Below are 18,698 nucleotides of genomic sequence, written 5' to 3'. Positions count from 1 at the left end.
ATCCGTATTAGGGGGGGGAGGGGAAGAAAAGAAAAAACGGCATGGGCGAAAAAAAGAATCGGCGAGCGAAGCGAGCCGAGAGGTGCCTCGCTTCGCTCGCCGATATTTGTCCTATTTGACCCCGTTTTTTGTTCTTTTTCCCCCACTGCAGAGCCTGTCCAAGGCTAAGCCTCAGTGGGTTTAAGATGCGTTTATTTCCTACAATGGTAGGGTGTCATGAGATTTATAAAAATTCAAACAGTTGGAAACGCCACCAAACTGAATGAAAAATAACCGCTAAAAACCTCAAAGAAGGCAAAAATACAGTCGACTCTCTCTTAACGGACACCTCTATAAGACAGACACCTCTGTAAAACGGACACCTAGAGTTGGTCCTTGCCTTTCTTTACTCCCTTTATTTGATTCTCTATAAGACGGACACCTCTCTAAGACGGACACTTAGTGCCGGTCCCAAAGGTGTCCGTCTTAGAGAGAGTTGACTGCATCGATAAATAATACAATAAATACGTACAAAAGAGGTACGGATGAACAAACCTGGAGAAGATTGAAGGGGGATCGCGATTGTGGTCTTTGTAACCTTGCTAGCCTAATAGTTTTTAAAGTTCATTCTTCTTGTTCGTAACGTTCGAAATATTACCTGGGAGACATTATCTGTGACTTTGTCAATCACAACTAATTTCTCAATTTTTTTAGTGAATAAAGGACGAGCAACTGGCGTTACTAGAGAGATCAAAATTCACGTTTACGGCATACGGTAAACGGCAAACGTCAGTTGAGAATTCTCAGAATAGAAAATAAGCAGTTAAAAAAGGTCCAGAACGATTTTTGTGGATAAAACTAGCATAAAACTACTTTTTTGGGTAGAAGCAATAAACAGTAAACGAAAAATAGGGGGGGAAACTTGGTTACGTGGTACAAATTCACGTTTGCCGTGTGGTGTAAACGTGGATCTTAGGCTCTCTATTAACAAAATGAACCCGTAGACAGTCCCGACCCAGCCGCTTTAATGCACACGTCTGTTAATTTTTTAGGTACATGTACTGGTCAAGTTATGGGATTATTGAAGGTGCTGACATGGACGGAAGTAACCGCCGAAATATTACCCTCTTGAGACATTCTTTTGGCCAATATGACGCACTGGGTCTTGCCCTGGATGTAAAAATGAACCGACTTTACTTTGTTAGCTACTATTTGTACGGCTTGTTTTATATTAATCTTGATTCAGCTGGAAGTCCGTATATTCCGCAGAGTTTGCTCCAGTCATTCTTTTATTTCGATGTACCACATGGGGTTGCGCTCGACGACCAGTTTGTTTACTGGAATGAATATTATGAGGAGAAGGTTTACCGGGTGAATAAGACCGTTGCAGGAGGCAATATTGAAACTGTAGCTGCAGGAATCTATAGTCCTTTTGGATTAGCCGTTAAAAAAGGAACTCCAACACGAAATAGTAAGTACAAATTCTTCGAGTGATCCTTGTTCATTTGAGACAAACCAAAGTCCTTGGCATTGAAAGTTGACACGGATTTATTTTTTCTGCAAACCTTCAGCACAACGGTTTTGAGTAGTATAGTAAGCGCGATTTGACCTCCTTATGGCACTGAACACGTCATCGTCATATTTCTTTTGCATTCATCCACTACGTGACCACCGACACGACAGACTTGTACTTGCCCCTTTTTTGTTACCCTCCATTGCCAACGTAAATACCACCACCGTCGTTTCTTTATCGCCATGTTTCTACTGTTTCTTCCACCCTCAATAATACCAATGCTACCACCGTCACCGCCATATTTTTCCAAAAGTTTTCCTTTACCGCCAACACCACCACCACGCCTCAGTTGCACTAACCACGAACAACACCCATTCATTCCTTTCAGGCTACCCTACACGTTTATTCCCTCCACCGTCAACACTAGCACTATCACTGTCGCAGCCATAATTCCAAAGTATTCATCCACCGCCAACACCATCATCACATCTTAGTTGTACTATTTTGTAACTTCACTGCCAACTAAATATGAACAAAACCAGAACGTTTTTCGAATTTTTAACAGCCATAAAATGCATCTGTTAGCTAGCCCTTTTGGGACTTTTACATTTTTACTGACTGAAATGACAGATTTCCCTACCCTTCATATACTTCATTTAGTGAAATCCCTACCATTTCATGCATATACGTAAAGTCTGAAATAGGAACCCACTTCGGCGTAGCCCTACCGTATAGGCCATTGTAGAGAGTGCTCCCACACCCCCGGGCTAGGAACCTGTCTTCTTTGCAACTTATTTGGGCAAGCAGATTTAGGGCTAACTTTGAAATACATTTGCTAGTTAATTACTCGACTGTTCTCTTTCAGCTGATCATCCATGTATGAATGCGAATGGTTACTGTACCCATCTCTGTCTGCTAAGCCCCAGAGAAAGTGGATACCAGTGCGCATGCCCGGATATAGGGGATGGACGAGAATGTTTCACAATACCGAAACCACCAACTACTACCACAACTGCGCCAACGACAATTGCTCCTACTACTGTTTTCATAGACTATTGTGAAGGCGACCCTTGTGCAAATGGGGCGGGCTGTGAAAGCAGTAACGGCTTGTACATTTGTAGCTGTGTTGGGTACTTTGGTGGCGTCAACTGTACCATTGCTCTAGGTAAGTTTACACAACTGATCTATCTAAATTATCCAACACGTTTTTTAACCTTGTAATGTATCCTTGTGAAAGCGTTTTAGAGCACGTTAAGCAATCAACTTAGTATTTGTTGGTACACAATAATGATTTAAAATAGTTATGCCCTCCTTTTTGGCAAATTACTGATTATATCATACCCCTTCTGGTTAAAATCGTTAGCCACTGCCAGGTCATGTCAACTTTATTTAAACTCACACGAAGTGCTTAATACATTCGCCACTTTAGAAAGGAGACGAGGGGACTCCAGCCGAAATGTGTCCATCAACTATTTCGGGGGAAAATAGTTTTGAAGAAAATAAGTTTGAAAGGAAGGCCTTGCACTTTTACAGCAAAGGTCGCTTCGCTAAGCTAACAAAAAAAACCAAATCAGTTTGAAATTGGCTTAGTTTTGTATTTTCCTTAGCCTGAGAAAACAGCCGACATTTGGCGACGCTACCACTGCTTTCCCCGCCAAATGACGTCTGAGAAACGAGCGCAGAAATTCCATACTGATGACGTGCACTACCCAGATCCGGGTAGTGCTTCTGATTGGTCGTGCCGCGTGGGACATTTGATTCAACCAATCAGAATCACTTCCCAGATCTGGGTAATGACGCATCATCAGTATGGAATTACTGCGTACGTTTCTCAGACGTCATTTGGCGGGGAAACCAGTGGTAGCGTCGCCAAATGTCGGCTGTTTTCTCAGGCTATATTTTCCATGAATATTCCTTGAAAAACCATACAGTTTTTCATATTTACTGTTATTAATCAATTAAATGCCGCGGGGTTTATTTTAAATTATATTCACGATGAATCATTTATAAAAATTATCAACACATACATTTGTAATGTCTCGATTTTTTGCTGAGACTGATAAGCATACGATATGATACGTATTCAGTTTATTTCTCTCTTGTAGTCCTCAAATAATGACCGCATTGCCCGAATTGTGCCGGGCGTTTACTCGAGGATAGCACCTATCTGTAATCGAGCAAGACAATATATTTGCTCAAAATTGCCAATGAGCTGAAGTATGTTTCTATATTTTATATTTTAGATGAAGAAAATGTCGTCGAGGTGACTTTCAAAGGCGTTACTTTGGACGAGGTAAGTTTACGTATTGGAGCCGCATGTATATCGAAGATAAGCGGGCTTGAATAAGACGCGAAATCTATTATTCATACGGGTATGTCTTACATAACACGCAACCAGCTCGTATAAGTGGTTCGCAGCTTGTTTGCGCCTTATTTTCACTCACGGACTCGATTTTATTTGTATGTTGTCTATAGCAAAGATATGGTAAAAAACAGCGATTAAAAACCTTTTAGGCTAAAATATGAAACAGGTTCTTATTTTCTAAAATCTATAAAAAAAGTTCTGTTCACCTGGGCAAATAAGGTAAGGCAACATTCAGGATCGCCTTTGGTGAGGTAGCCGTACCTTGTTGCTTCAACTTCAATTGTGATGGTATACAGGTTAAGGAATGAGCTGAATACCACTAAATACTCTTGGCTACAATGTACTTTTTCTTCAGAAAATAAGAACCCATTTAAAAACCTTTTAGGCCTAAATTTGTGCTATTTACTATTTATGTAAAAACCTGGCTAACTTGGTAAAATGTAGGTTCTTAGTTCCGGGTTTTAATGTATTTCAACATGGCATTGATAAAGAAAGATGGGAAGTTTTTTAAGGTCGGTGAAGAAATGAGAAGTGATGTCCACGTGATCAACATGTTAAAGAAAGAAAAATCTGAGTCCCTCACAAGGATTGAACCTTCGACCTTCCGTGCACCGGTAGGATACTCTCTAACCACTGAGCTGCGAAGGACTCGTAGCGCGCAGGGCCATACACAAGGTGTTTAAATAACGCATGCGAACTATATGTATCAATTGCCAGGTGTGACTTATCCATTTATGTCCCCCATCGTTGATTGAATTACATCCTTAATGATTTAGACTATTGTAATTTGGAGACTGTGAAAATACACAGTTCTTCATTGGTTGCATTCAACCTTACTTATTGTTAACGGGTAAATTATCTATTCAACTCTTTTTAGTTTAACCTAACAGCCTTCATTCAGGCTATGGTGGATGCACTGAATCAACAATGTTTTGAAGATCCAGCCTCATGCCCTATTTCAGTTGAAAGGTGAGAAAATTTCTGATTTATCTCATTACCTCAACTGATTGTATCTTTCGGCCTCATGTAAGGTAATCCAAGACAGTCTTGGGTTCTGGATTCCACGCCATGGATTCCGGATTCCAGGTACTGGATTTCGGATTCTTTGTCAGTGGAACTTGGATTCCAGATACCAATCGTTAGTGGGATTCCAGATTCCTTGAGCTGTTTTCTGGATTCCAAAGCCAACGATTCCGGATTACACAAGCAAATTTTCCCTGATTCCGGATTTCGAAAATCCGTATTCCCTCACATGGGGCGATATCTTATCTTACGCAACGAGAACGTTGACGTCCCAGACGTAAAAAACGTTAACCGGAAGTTGATATTTTCTCTCTTGTTTTCTGACGTCTGACTCGAAAAACTCGTAAAGCGGAAGTTAAAACAAAGCACTCAGACTCGTTGTGCAAAACGGACGCGTTCCCTCAAGCGAGATATCGAACTTCCGGTTGCTATTCATGACGTCTGGAACGCCAGCGTTCTCGTTGCTAAAGCTCGCTATTAGAAACCTTTAATAAGATTAGAGGACGAGGACGAGATTTGACTTAAAGTTTTTTTAAGTTCGTCTTCTCAAAAAATAGACACTCGGGAAATCTTTATCGTACTTTTTTTTTCCACAGAAAAGTTAGTGCTGTTATTTTTATTGAAGGAGTTTGGGTCCCCTCCCGATCGCAAAATGTTAAAACTTCTAACATCTGATAACTTGATTCCTCTACTAGGACATTCTTCATAAAACGCGTTGTAGAATAATGACGGCTATCACGTTTCGCCGCCAAAATAGGGACTTTAAGATCCAACGACGCGGACGGCAACAAGAACGTCAAAAAAACACAATAGGTTCCAGAAGCAAACAACAACTTTGCACGCTTTTTTGTACATTTCTTTGCCCTTTTTTGCACGACTACGGCGTAAAAATGCCTCATTTCCCGTTTTATAGAGGACATAAACGAGCAACGACGAAATTTGAACTTGGAAATGGTTACTAGAAATTCAATTTCAGAAGGGTTCGCCTACATTTGACAAAGTAAGTGGGTAGGAGTAACTGCGATAAAGACTGAAAAAATGCAAATTCACTTTTTAAGCGACGTTCTTGTTGCCGTCGTGTCTTTGGATCTTAAAATCCCTAATGACGCTGGTTCACGCTCACGCTCTACATAGTATTGAGAAATTCTCGTTCTGTATTGGTCCTCGTCTTAGAATCTGAAGGTCTCTATTATTTCCCCGCCTCTCGCACTCGCTTCTCCTTTTGCGTGCGGCTCTCGCGTGACTTCTCACGGCTCCCCCAAATGGAGAGCCTGCTCACAGGCTGTGGGATGCTCGTCGTCCGCCAAGGGGGTAAAAATTGCAGTATTTGATCTCACTTATGTTGAAGCTCTTCCTTAATAAATGGGACCTCGCATCGCACGAATTTATTTTTTTATTCATTCATTCATTCATTCATTTATTTTCCTTGAATCTATAGTGAAAGGAGAGGTACTAATTTACATTTTCTTTCTGACCCACCCGCCTATCCCATGAACAAAAGCTAGGAATGCGCTCTAGGGCTAAACAAAGTTTGATAATTCAAATCTGCACAGAGATCATCGCTGATATTCATTTATTCATTCATTTATTTGTTTATTTATTCATTTGTTTCCCTCGCGGTTTCTCCATTTATCCATGAAGTATTGTGAAACGAGAGGTATCGCTGAATGGGCCTTTTACAACTGACGATATTTACATCACATCACCTCCAGAGGAAGTCGACGGGGGGGTCTCGCTCGAATATGCTGTAGTTAAAACAACAGCGGATGGAAGGCAGGTTCCTTTACAAAGTGAATCGCTCGCCGAGGTGACATCCGCAAAAGCAGCTGAAATTGGAAAGAAACTTGGTGCTACGGAAGTTGCTGCTAATCCCAAGCCTCTAACGGCTACACCCACAAGCGAAGCTCAAACGGGCGGTGCAAATGGAGGGATGATTGCTGGAGTAATTGTAGCTGTTCTGCTATTGGTTATCATCGCAGCTGTAGGAGTATGGTATTTCAGGTAAATTATTTCTCACCTTTTTGTGGCTGGCGGCGAGTGGGCATATATAAGCACACTATCCACCATGGAATAGCGGGACAATGCAATAACTACTTTATATAATATGAGTTTTGATGTAGTGGGTATAACTCTAGCTTCAGTTCAACCTCATTTCCAGGGCTCTCTCTCTTCCTCCTTCGAAAGAAGAGAGAACCCTGGGAACGACGCTGGGTTCAGTATAAATGTTATGGCGCATTACATGAAGCACCTTTTAGTTGTTAGAGAAACAAATCGATATTTTTTACTTCGTTATTGTACGCGTTTTTGCTTTTACAATTGAACAACTTTGACCAACAAGGAAGCAACTCTGCCCAGCATAATTGTGCTTTTCAATTATATCAAGGTTGTAAAACACTCATTGGAAAGATGACCTGAAAATGGACTAAATATAAAGCATTTTTTTAAAATTCTTATTCAGGAAGTCAGTGGCTGGAAAACCAGGCATTAAGACACCAGTACTTCCATAGATTAAAAAAGTTAATCTAATAAGTTTAAGTGGGTTGAGCCTAGATTTTTAGAATTTCCACATCAAGGGGTTAAGTTAAAACAGCGTCACAAAATGGAAGATTTAAAAGTCCAATGTTACAAGCAAACAGATGAAACTGTTGAGAATTGTAATTTTTCTTCAGCAAGAACATTTTTCAAGCACGCTAAGCACGTTCTTCCAAAGGGCTTATCTGCATTTATTACCGTTAAATTTTTCGTCTTCTGATATGATAACGATTTCATGCCATGTTATGTCGTATTGTTCACAGGGTAAAAAGGACCCGCTCAACTAACATACCCTATAAGAAGGAGAATGACGAGGAGGCCCCAACTGGTTCAATAAGACGAACAACTGCCTTTGAAAACCCCGGGTACGACAGTACTGCTGGACTAGATATTGGCAGTGGAGGAAATTACGATGACATTGCAGCAGTGACATTTTCACCCTTTGAAGACTTTCCTGATCATACCGCAGCCACCAATCAACTGTATTCTACGATAGGCATGACAAGGATCTCTAGTTCCCAGGATGTGAACCAAAACGCAGAAGGAGGAGAGTTGGCCGCCAAAAAGATTACTTCAGATGAGAAAGAAACACAAGACCATGATGCAGGTGCGCTGCCTAAAAAGGAACCTCTTGAGAACGAAAAGGCGGAGCAACCCCATTATGCGACGATCACAATTAACAAGAAGGAAGAGTCGGAAGAGAACGAACCGCGTTACTTGACGGTGCTTCCAAGTGGGAGAGAAATCGCAAACAGCGAACAAGTGAAAGTTGATCTACAGGAAAATGCTGAAAAATCTAACAGTGAGAATGGACAAACCGTATTGGTGCTTGACGCAAATTACAGCCAAGATAAAGACCCTGAAGTCTGAGGTGATTTGGAAAAGCCAACATGTCTGCCTCGTAGCGAACATACAGGCAATGGAAAGGATCATGCAGTTGTTCAGTAACTTATTAGGTAAACTTGCACGTCATAGGCGTAAAAAATAGCAGTATGTAGATATGACTGTCACACCTTTAAGAATGAGATAGTTATTCTAAAAAGGTAGTAGCTGAGGTCATGTTAGAGTATCATCTCTATGGTTACCTCAGTTATCCAGCCACCAATAGTTGCAACCCTAACAAACATTTAAATCGAATATAAAACTTTGCGCGTAAAGGAAAGACGTTTATTTTTCTTTGGCTTTATCAGTTTCGATCTCGTGTCCCAAGTTATAACGTAAATTTAAAGGTTAAACTACTACGTAAATAACGATGCTGAGTTAAATTAAGGGATGTATTGCCAAGAGATGCGGGGAAACTTCAAAGATTTAGTCCTTCGATTGTATTCGTTGATCTATGATTTACTCACCGATCAAAAAATGTTTGAAGAACATAATTATTAAGCCGTGGAATAATCGTTTTTCCTCATTAAATGTGTTTTTTTTGTCAACATAATTGCTGAGCGGACGCTTAAATCAAATTCAGCAGACTCCAGCAGTTTTTCAGCAAACAATACCCTCGGGGGGTACTCCCTATAATGGCCTTACGGGGAGGCTCTGCCGGAGAGGGGCACCTTTTTCAGACTTCAAGTACATGAAAGGGTAGGGATTTTACTAGCTTACGTATATGATAGGGTAGGGAAATCTATCATTTCGGCCCTAAAGTGGGTGCTGTATGTCAGTGGAAGGTATACGAACTGAAAGTTGCACCTTTTCTGTTAAGAATGGTATATAAAAGGGTAGGGGGTTAGACCTCGGGGCGGAGCCTCCCCATATGTTGAGTAACCCCCCGGATAATACCCAGGGCTTAGCGCCAGTAAAGACGCCTTAAGACATGTAGACAGTAGAATATTCAGTGTGACTTGAAATCCCTAAAACTTGCTGCTAGAAACTGAGTGACCCGACAAAAAGGTAGTCTGAAAACACTTTCTTTGATTCAGTTTTTCACTTAGTTATACTAAAAAAGAAAACACCTTCTAATTGATTAAGAATTCGATTACGTCTATGCAATTTTCACGTCATGCTAAGGATACTAGAGGTTTATTCCTTGTATAGCATTAAATTTACAACTACCAATTTATAATTAACAAAAAAAGTCGAAAACAACACTTTTAAGAAGCAGATCCATTGTTGCTTGTGATAAGCTGAATATTTGTTGTGAGGACCATAGTCAAAATTGTCTAGAAGACAAATTAAAAGGAGAAGAAAAGGTCATAAAATGTGACTCTGTCGACCTCGCCCAGTTCTAGTGGCATAACAGGGATTTTCCGGAGAGGTAATTCCTCACGTCTAAAGCATAACAGTAAAATACATATTCTACCCTAGCGATAGGTTTTAATATAGTTTCTTAACATAAGCATGATGAAAATTTTAAAAAACCAAGAAAAGAAAGAAAAAAAGTGCCCCAGTATAGTCACCATTTAACTATCTTACTATACACTATACACTAGTCGAACGACGAATATATATATAGATCAGTCGATTCCAATATAGTAAGGACACCTCCATAATACGGACACCTCTCTACTACGGACAGGTCTCTTGGTCCCATATATATAGACGTAAACTAGTAACAGTTCCTACCCTCATAACACGGCACCCCAGATATGATACAGACACGTGGCTTTCCGTATTAGGAAGGTTTGACCGTGTTTCTAAATTCGTTTAGTTTCAGTACTGGACAGTTTATTCTGTTACGCTAAGTCAATAGGGAACTTAAGCACAAATCCTATTGAACGACGTCATCAGCCGAATATGGAACATGCATTTTTGAGCACTGGCTTTGTCCAAATTTTCGAGCAGTTTGTCTCTAAAAGGAAAGAGATGTCACTTCCGGTTGGAGTATGTCTCGTAAAATGCCTTTGCTCAAGCTCCCTAATAGTTTCTCTTCATGTTATGTAGTATAAAATCCTCTTCACGTGGCTGGTACGTCATAATACTACTGTCCGCCATAAAGAGATCATCGGAAAATTCAAAATAATTTTGCAGAAAGCTAAGCCATGTTCACACGAAACTACCTTAACCGTACAAAAATTCAGACACCCAGCCGTTCAAAGTTCAGTGTGAATAGAGCAAAAATATTGAATAGTCCCCTGTGAACAAAGTATCCGGTAAAATGTTTTTAGCCGGTCAAAAGTTCGTGCGGCGCAATGGAAACGTAGCCCAAAACATAGATGGCTACTTCGAGGACAATCTTTCAGGATAATCTTTCTTATCTTCCGATGAGTGTATCAGCAAGCTATGAAGAGGTTATATTTTGTTCTTAATTATTGAAGTTATTTTTTTAACGTATTTTTTGGACATGTGTAAATCTGAGTATTTTTAGAACAAGGTGAACGAAATGTTTGAGTCGATTCAGACAGGTAGCAGTTTTTTTTTACTATCAGAGAAAAATGTTGCTGGAGAGGTTTAAAGGTTCCATCAGGGGAAAGCTATAGCAACAGAGAAAAGCTGGAAAAGACATAAAGTATAGGCGAACTACAGGTTCTTGTATTTCTTGATTGCAGGGCAGGGTTTCTAATTGAAAAATTGAAGTTTCTTTTGTTCATAGCCTAAAAGGTGTTTACAATGGAAAAAAGGGAGTTTAACCAGCGACGTTTTTGAACGACTCAAATCAACCGGAAGTGAACTTTTTGCTCACTTCCGGCTGCCGTGCGTGGCTAAAAACGTCGCTACTTAAACTCCCAAAAATTTGTCCATAAACTTTAGGCTATAGCTAAATCCGTCCTTAGATGACATGAAAAACTGTTGAGGTTGTCAATCGTAAATTTAATTTTCTCTGGTCTGCTATAACAGGAAAGAAAGAAATCTCATAGAGCTGTTACCTTTTGTGTATAGAATGTGGTATTATTTTTTATGTATTAAAAACCTTTTGTAACTTTTTATTAGTCATCCTATTTTAATGATTTGTTTAAAAAAAGGCCAATAAAAGTATTTGCCGAATTAGTCTGCTTGTCATCCAGGGTTTTCGGTAGCATTTGGAAGTACCGGATGCAGTGGTTCAGCTGGCGGACGTGCACCGTTCGCGCCGCCGGCGCGCACGTTGAGTGCCGGAGGCACGAACTCCTCGGGGGCTTCGGGGGCATGCCCCCCCCCCCCCCCCCCCCAGGAAATTTGTAAACTTGGAAACTCTAAAATGCAATTCCCTGCGTTTCCTGGACCGTAATTGGGTAACCGGAATTATGACAGGAATTATCTCTTTTTTTTTCGATTGTATGCATTACATAACTAAGTAAGTAAAAAAGGGTCAAGTCTTTCTTTGGTTAATAAATGGAAAAAAACGATTTTCACACTTTAAAAAATAATTATTTCGTGTGTGAGCTACCGGACGTTACATGTCAAACAACCGGACGTTGCATCCGGCGCCAAGCCTGAAACGAAAGCCCTGGTCATCTTGTTGATAAAAATGTCTCAAAATTATGTAATGGTACCTAACCGACAATCGCACTCCATGAGGCTGTATATAAAACAAGGTGGGTGTCTGTCTCGACCCAGATACGCCAAGAAAAAGTGTTTGGTAAAGTTTTATAAAGAAAACTAGTCTTTCTAGACTATAAAAACAACGATTTAAGGAAGTCGCAAAAATTGCATTTTTCCAAAGGGGTTAGTCCGTGGTTTTAATCAAAAATTTTAAATCTCCTGACGGAGAAAAAGAGTTTGGTGACGTTCTAGATAGAAAACTAATCTTGCTAAGAAGAAACAAAAAGCAAACTGCGGTGATAAACATAAAAAAATATAAACGCTTTTGTGGAAAGAAAAAAGAATTTAATTTGACGTTTCGTATGTTCCAACATACATCTTCAGAAGTAATAAACCGTTGAAATTAAATGTAGAATAAGAAACCAATTTAACAAAACAAAAGATAGCAAATAGTAGAAAAATTTGCAAATAAAAGAAAAAGCATGCAAATCAAAAAAGGTAATAAAAGTTTTTCACTTCTGACATTTTCATTTAGGGAAGGTTGTAAATCCCTAATCAGCAGAGTCTCGTTAACCTTGCTAGGCTATAAAGACATCATCCATGGTTTTGGTCAAAAATTTAAAATTTCTTCATCTTATCTGTCTAGGCGAAAAAAAGGCCTAGAAAAAAGGGATTTGTGACGTTTTAGAGAGAAAGCTAGTCTTTCTTGACTATGTTTGCTGACGTTCCAGACAGAAAACTCCCTAAGTAGGAGCAAGGCCTGGAACCCACTGAGAGGGAAGTAAATATTCAGGAGTGAGGACTAGAATTTAGTGCTCCAAACCCTCTGCGCAAACCGCGCCGGCAAGATTTTCCGTTCTGGGCCGTTGTCGTTCATACCGCAGAGTATGGACATACTGTAGCTATATTATACTAGTGATACTTAGTCCTAATGAGTTCACGTGCAAGCTAGATTGTCAACAGATTGATTTTAGTATCTACATCCTGTCTATTATCAGTAAGCTAGAAAATATCACTGAAGCTATAAAAGATGGTGATCTCCCGATTCACCGAAGCAACCCTCTCAACTTGTATTGTCATGCCGGTGTCCTTTGGGAATTGAAAAAATGTTCTATGGTTCCAATATTTGCATATAGCTGCCTGTCACGTGAGTAAAAATGCGCCATGGTTGCAAACTGCGGTACAGTCTTAGAAAAACAAAATAATGCCAAAAGTGACGATTACACTTAAGATGGAAAGCAACCAAGACAGCGTATAAGCAGCCGCTGTACAGCGACCGACATTACAGGCATCTTCATCGCAACACGTACGGCAATACTCTTCACCATCTTTTTTCCAGTCAATGTAATCGTCGTCGCATTCATTAACACAATCTCGAGTGAAGCGAGGTTCAGCATGTCTACCATCCTTGACTACCTGACAAAAGTTATTTCCATCAGCACAAGTTGTCTTCTTTGTGCCATTAACAGAGTCCTCAGGACAATTTCCATTACGTGAGTCACAGTGATAACAAATTCGTCCTAAAAATAAAGATAATTTAATGTTTCAATGTGTAGCAAGAAAGTATGGAGCGTTTTCACTCATGTGGCCAGCAGCCGCTGAGCAGCTCTGCTAATTTATTGAACAAAAAACACGTTTACATAAGAGAAGAGTTCAACCTCCAGAGGATTTTCTTAGTACACTAACATGGCCGCCGTGACGTCATGTGAAAACGTTCTTTACTCCCTTTGGTAATAATAAAGATAATGATTATAATAATAGAAACGATATTAATAATACCATCCATAATCCAACTTTAGGTTAGCCTCGATCTGAGCAAAGAGAGGTAGAATATACTATAGAGGCCTTACTATTCCATGGGTACGTAATTACACAATAACGAGAAATTCAAATGTACATATATTTTTTATTTGAAACAATTTCCCTATATTGGCGTTTACTGTAGAAATCGCGTCTTGCTGTTAATCCTTGGCTCTTATGATTGTTTCATCACCATGGAAATGTCTCAAGGACTCTTAATCTAAAGTTTATTCTTTATTACTGATAGATTGATTGATTTCAAATCCCCCATAATACACTCTGTTAGCTTCTGTTTGTTCCCCAAATCTTGGGAATATGCAGTCCTGCTGGAGGATTGGAGGATTTGAGAACAACATAGTTTATGCTTATGGTGGGCAAACAGATTGAAATATGGGCGATTCGAAAATAGGGAACGGACCCATTTCGATAAATCAAAGTTCATTCTTGGCTCTGAGGCTTAAAAAAGGGAATAAAACAAAAGAAATCATCTTCAGGCTCAGCAATGATTAATACGTTTCTTGTGTTTTTAATATTCCTCAAGCCTCGGAGCTAAATTTGAATTTAACTAAATTGGAAATTGGTCTTATGTACATGAAATCCAGTTAATATGGAGGCAAGAATGCCTTATTCCATCCTATGAATTCTCACCAATAACGGGATACCGCAAAACCGCGAGAAAGAAGATAAGCGTTAACAAGGATCTTCTCCGGCATCTTTCCATATCAGGCTTATAGCAGACCTTTGTCGGTAGCAACAGAAGGCAATATGCTGTCAAGATACATGTCGGAAGTATAATCAGGTTAACACTGGTGGAGCTAGTACATTTAATACCATGGACACTTATGATTACATGTTTGTTTTAACTACTACTTAGTAAGTATTACCTCGCCAGGTGGTTTATTAGACGGACCATTAGAAAAGTTATGGGAGGGGGTGGGGAATTTTTGAGCCGCAGGAATTTTTTTTCTTTATCAAATTCCTTGTATGAATTTTTCTTAGGCCGTAGAATGAATATGTTTTAGGCTTAACCGGCGTGCATGATTTTTTTTTCATTTAATTTTCTCTTTCGCGAATATTTTTTTGTACTTCGCCCCCCCCCCCCCCCCTCCCCCTCATAAGTTTTCTAATGGTGTCTGTCCCTAACTCTGTTAAGAAAATCTATTGTTCTTGCTTCATTTGCGTGACCCGGTTAGAACTCGGTTAAGACTGCAGAAAACCCAGGCCACACTCCCAGTTTTTTTAAACGAGTTACCTTTAATAAGTTAATTGGAAATAACTCGGTTAAGTCCCCAAGTGCGGCTATAGCCTGCGTAGCTGGCGGTATTGTGTAGTAGTCGAGTGAGATTTGGCGGCGGAGCCGTTGTAATATAGTCGAGTGAGATTTGACGGCGGACTACTCCTTTTTTTTGGAACACGGCTCCGCCGCCAAAACTTTAATCTCGCACCCACACAATACCGCCAGCTTCGCAGTCTAGTGCGGCTGCAGCCAATGCTTATTCATGATCTGTAGTTGAATTTCAATTATTCACCGTCACCACGGTAGTCAAGACTCGTCAGATTCGTGACCTTAGAAAACAGGCTCCTATCATTTAAACGTTTAAGACCTTCACGGCCTTCATAAAGAGAATTCTAGGTCTCTGTAAAATGCAAAGGGTTATCCTTTGATTCTCGAACCGGTTAACCGAAGAATAAACAGAATATGTCTGCTGTTTTTAAATAAAATAGGGCCATCCGAGTGCTCTTATCTATTCAGACATCGACATAAAGATGCACTGAGTGGGATAAAACATGCAAGTCACAAAATAAATGCTTGACTGGATTAAGAAAATAAATGCTGATACTCTATAAATAAAACGGCAAGATGTTCACTATGTTCTCCTGAAGTCCCTTACAGTACTGCCGAGCCAACACTGTGCATAACCACAAATGCAATGTTCAGTAGGTAAGATTTGTGAATTATAAATTTCTAAACTTTTCGAAAGAGTAATATGATGAATTCAAGTTTACGCAAAGAAGACACTTACTTTTAAATGGTAATGACAAAGTCTGGAACCTTTTAACAGTTAATTCGTAAACACACCACTAACCTTTGGAAGTTAGTTGGTTGGATTCTTTGATTTAGCCCACTACCCTTTCAAGTTGAGATTCTGGGCTGAAAATTTTGCGAGCTCTTTTTCCCTCCGCCACGCTCAACTGACCTTGACTTCAAAACAGATAGAGACGCAAATGAGGCCGTGTATCTCTCCGCCCTTTCTAAACTTCCGGACAGATAAATTGCTCGATAAGGATTTCCGGAAGGGTGGGATAAGATCGTTTTTTTTTTTACTAATTTTATGCCACTCTAATAACAAAGGAATCTAGGATGGCTCGAGGGAGAAAATAAAGTGGCCTGGGACCAGGCTCTGGAGGACTGTGCATCCAAAAATTGTGTATCATGCCCTGGTTTTTTTATAAGGCGGCGTGTTAGTGATGCCCAAGTCGGTTTGTACTTTAACCTACTCTTAAAATCCGCCAAGCCGTGTCCTCAACCCATGGAGGACGTCCCAGTATTCGTCGAAAATCTTTCGCGTCTTTATTAGCCCGCCGGACCAGGCTAGGCTCCGCAGCAGGGGAAAAAGGCAAAGAATGGAGTAAAACTCCAGATACCCAGATCTCCCACGGCCAAGGGAAAGGGAGATCTTACTTTTCAGTTTAAGACAGAGTGAGATCTGGGAACGAGATTAGGGAAAGGGTCAACCCAAATTCACCATTGCGCTGAGCAGGCCCTAAGATAGCATACATGAAAACGAGGCTGTCAAAGCCCATCAAGGGAATGCGGGTAATGGATGTGCAACCTCGTTCCCAGGGTCAGGAGAGGACCCTGGGAACGACGTTTGGTCGTGCAAGGTTTATGAAGGGCAGAGCACTGCTGTCGTTGGAAACACACTGAGATTAATTTTCTAAGATTTCCTATATATCTGTCGTTTAAATCAAGGAAAAATTAGAATGCTCATGGGCTCCTGGAACGCTAAAAGTTTAACTTTGCTGCTAAGAAGGTGAAATGATGATGTTGCTGCTCTCTGTGGCTTTCTAATAAGTTCACTGCTAAGACAGATTCAACAGTTAACCAGTTTCTGAAGGGTGGTTTTTAATAATACAACGCCTTTATGTACAAACAATGACAAGATGATGATGAATTTAATTCCAACTTGGAAACTGTCTAGACAAATAGCAACAATCTATTTACAAACAACCCATTGCCAGTTTTTGGTGCTTTTTTTTTCTGCACTGAATACCCCCAAAAAAGTACTTTACTTGATTTTAAATCTAACACAGCCATATAAACTGCTTTAATAGTTGTGGTGTTCAGAATGTGGGCGGTCTATGACACAGGAACCTCAACGCATTCTCCTTCACAACAGCAGCTTGGAAACTGTCTAGACAAATAGCAACAATCTATTTACAAACAACCCATTGCTAGTTTTTGGTGCTTTTTTTTTCTGCACTGAATACCCCAAAAAAGTACTTTTCTTGATTTTAAATCAAACACAGTCATATAAACTGCTTTAATAGTTGTGGTGTTCAGAATGTGGGCGGTCTATGACACAGGAACCTCAACGCATTCTCCTTCACAACAACACTGGATTCCAGCTGCAAGCTTGATTACCAAGAACAAGGTTGGCCATCCTGTGCAATTTGTATTAATTATCCGGAGCCGCTACTCATTTCCACTAGAAAAGCACCTTCTCTATTAGAGAATTTTCAGTATGGCCATTCGAGCAAATCCGTAAATTACAAATGTACTCGTATCATCAAAAATCTTCTCAAGAGTAAGACTATCCCCTCGGATATTACCCAATCGAAGGATACCCTCTGACTAGCTCTGTGTCGCATTCTAAGATGACAGGGTACTCTTTAAAAGACTTGGATGAAAATGCGCTGCTGTGGCATTAAATTCCTTTCATTTCCAACAATGTTGGACGTTCCAGTGCATCGTGGGAAGAACTTGAATACAACCCATAAGACTTTGTTAAATCCAAGTAGACCACGTGTGATGCGCGTGTGTGGCTCCAACAAGGCAGGAAGAACTGTGCAAAACGGATCCAACATTTTCGCGCTTCGCTTCGGCGATCACAGAACAAAAGAAGTGTTGGGAGTTGGTGGGTCAAAAGTTTGACCGGTTTCAAACTTTGCGCAAACGCTCTCAACAACACGCAACAAATTGCAGCAGGATGTACAAACAGACGCAACATGTAATATACAAAAATGTTGGGAGTTGTTGGCCAAAAATAATAATACCTCCGTTTGCACGGCGCTTGAGAGTATAAACACATGACTGACGTCGCAAAGAATTTTGTTCGCTTTGTTTTGTTCGACACGGCGTAAAGTTTTTAAAATGTTTGCGAGATAATTCCAGGCGGAAACGAAAGCCTCGAGGAAAGTCTAGCAGGAGCTGTTAACAAGTACGAAGAAGCAATATCCGAGACGAAAAGTTTTCTTGTTAGCTTGGAAAATGGCTACAATAAAAATAAATCTTCAACCAGTCCGGCTATTCGAAGCATGTTTCCATTTTTTAAAACAAATAGATTTCAATCTGCCGTGCGTCTATTTAGTTACAAGCCACAGAAAGACGCTAAATTGTATCAAAAACAGTAAAACAGTTGCCTGTGACTTGTTGAATTCTTTGTGGTTCTCACCACATGGTGAAGGCATCCGTAATCGATAGCTGAACACGCAAAATGGAATTATTCAAGAGCCAAAAGCACCATTTTTCAAGTCCCACTTTAAACATTATCTCTGTACTCTATATCGAATCTCAGAGTTTAGCTCCTTAGCCTACAAAACAGGCGTTATTTTTTTTCGCGTTTTTCAGACGGGGTTGGGCCAGCGTGGAGCGCCAGACACGCGCGAAGGGGAAGGCGCAGAGCGCGTGTATCGTGCTTCTCGTCTGGCGCATTTCGTATTTGCCTTCGCTTGTCTGAAAAAACGCGTAAAGGTAACACCTGTTATACAGGCTAGTAGCTCCCCGAATACTAACACGCCACAGCAGCACATTTCCGGAAAGCTTAAGCAAAAGAGTACCAAGCACCCCCCGCCCCCTCTCGCCAA

At 40.3% G+C, this 18,698-nt stretch overlaps 1 protein-coding gene across 1 annotated transcript in view; it reads left to right on the top strand.

The window, feature by feature from the left end:
• Positions 1-11,333, top strand: part of LOC140938770 (uncharacterized) — a 64,121-nt gene extending 52,788 nt beyond the window's left edge. Inside the window, exons 45-50 of the mRNA XM_073388299.1 lie at positions 1,032-1,450; positions 2,358-2,657; positions 3,736-3,785; positions 4,735-4,826; positions 6,522-6,881; positions 7,676-11,333. Of these exons, the coding sequence (XP_073244400.1) occupies positions 1,032-1,450; positions 2,358-2,657; positions 3,736-3,785; positions 4,735-4,826; positions 6,522-6,881; positions 7,676-8,282 (1,828 nt within the window). The 3' untranslated portion in view covers positions 8,283-11,333. The remainder of the gene's footprint in view (positions 1-1,031; positions 1,451-2,357; positions 2,658-3,735; positions 3,786-4,734; positions 4,827-6,521; positions 6,882-7,675) is intronic.
• The last annotated feature ends 7,365 nt before the right edge of the window (positions 11,334-18,698 follow it).

This window comes from Porites lutea, chromosome 5 (assembly GCF_958299795.1).
Source record: "Porites lutea chromosome 5, jaPorLute2.1, whole genome shotgun sequence".
Lineage (NCBI taxonomy): Eukaryota > Metazoa > Cnidaria > Anthozoa > Scleractinia > Poritidae > Porites > Porites lutea.
Note: the sequence above shows the minus strand (reverse complement) of the source record. Positions and strands in the feature narration are given on the sequence as shown.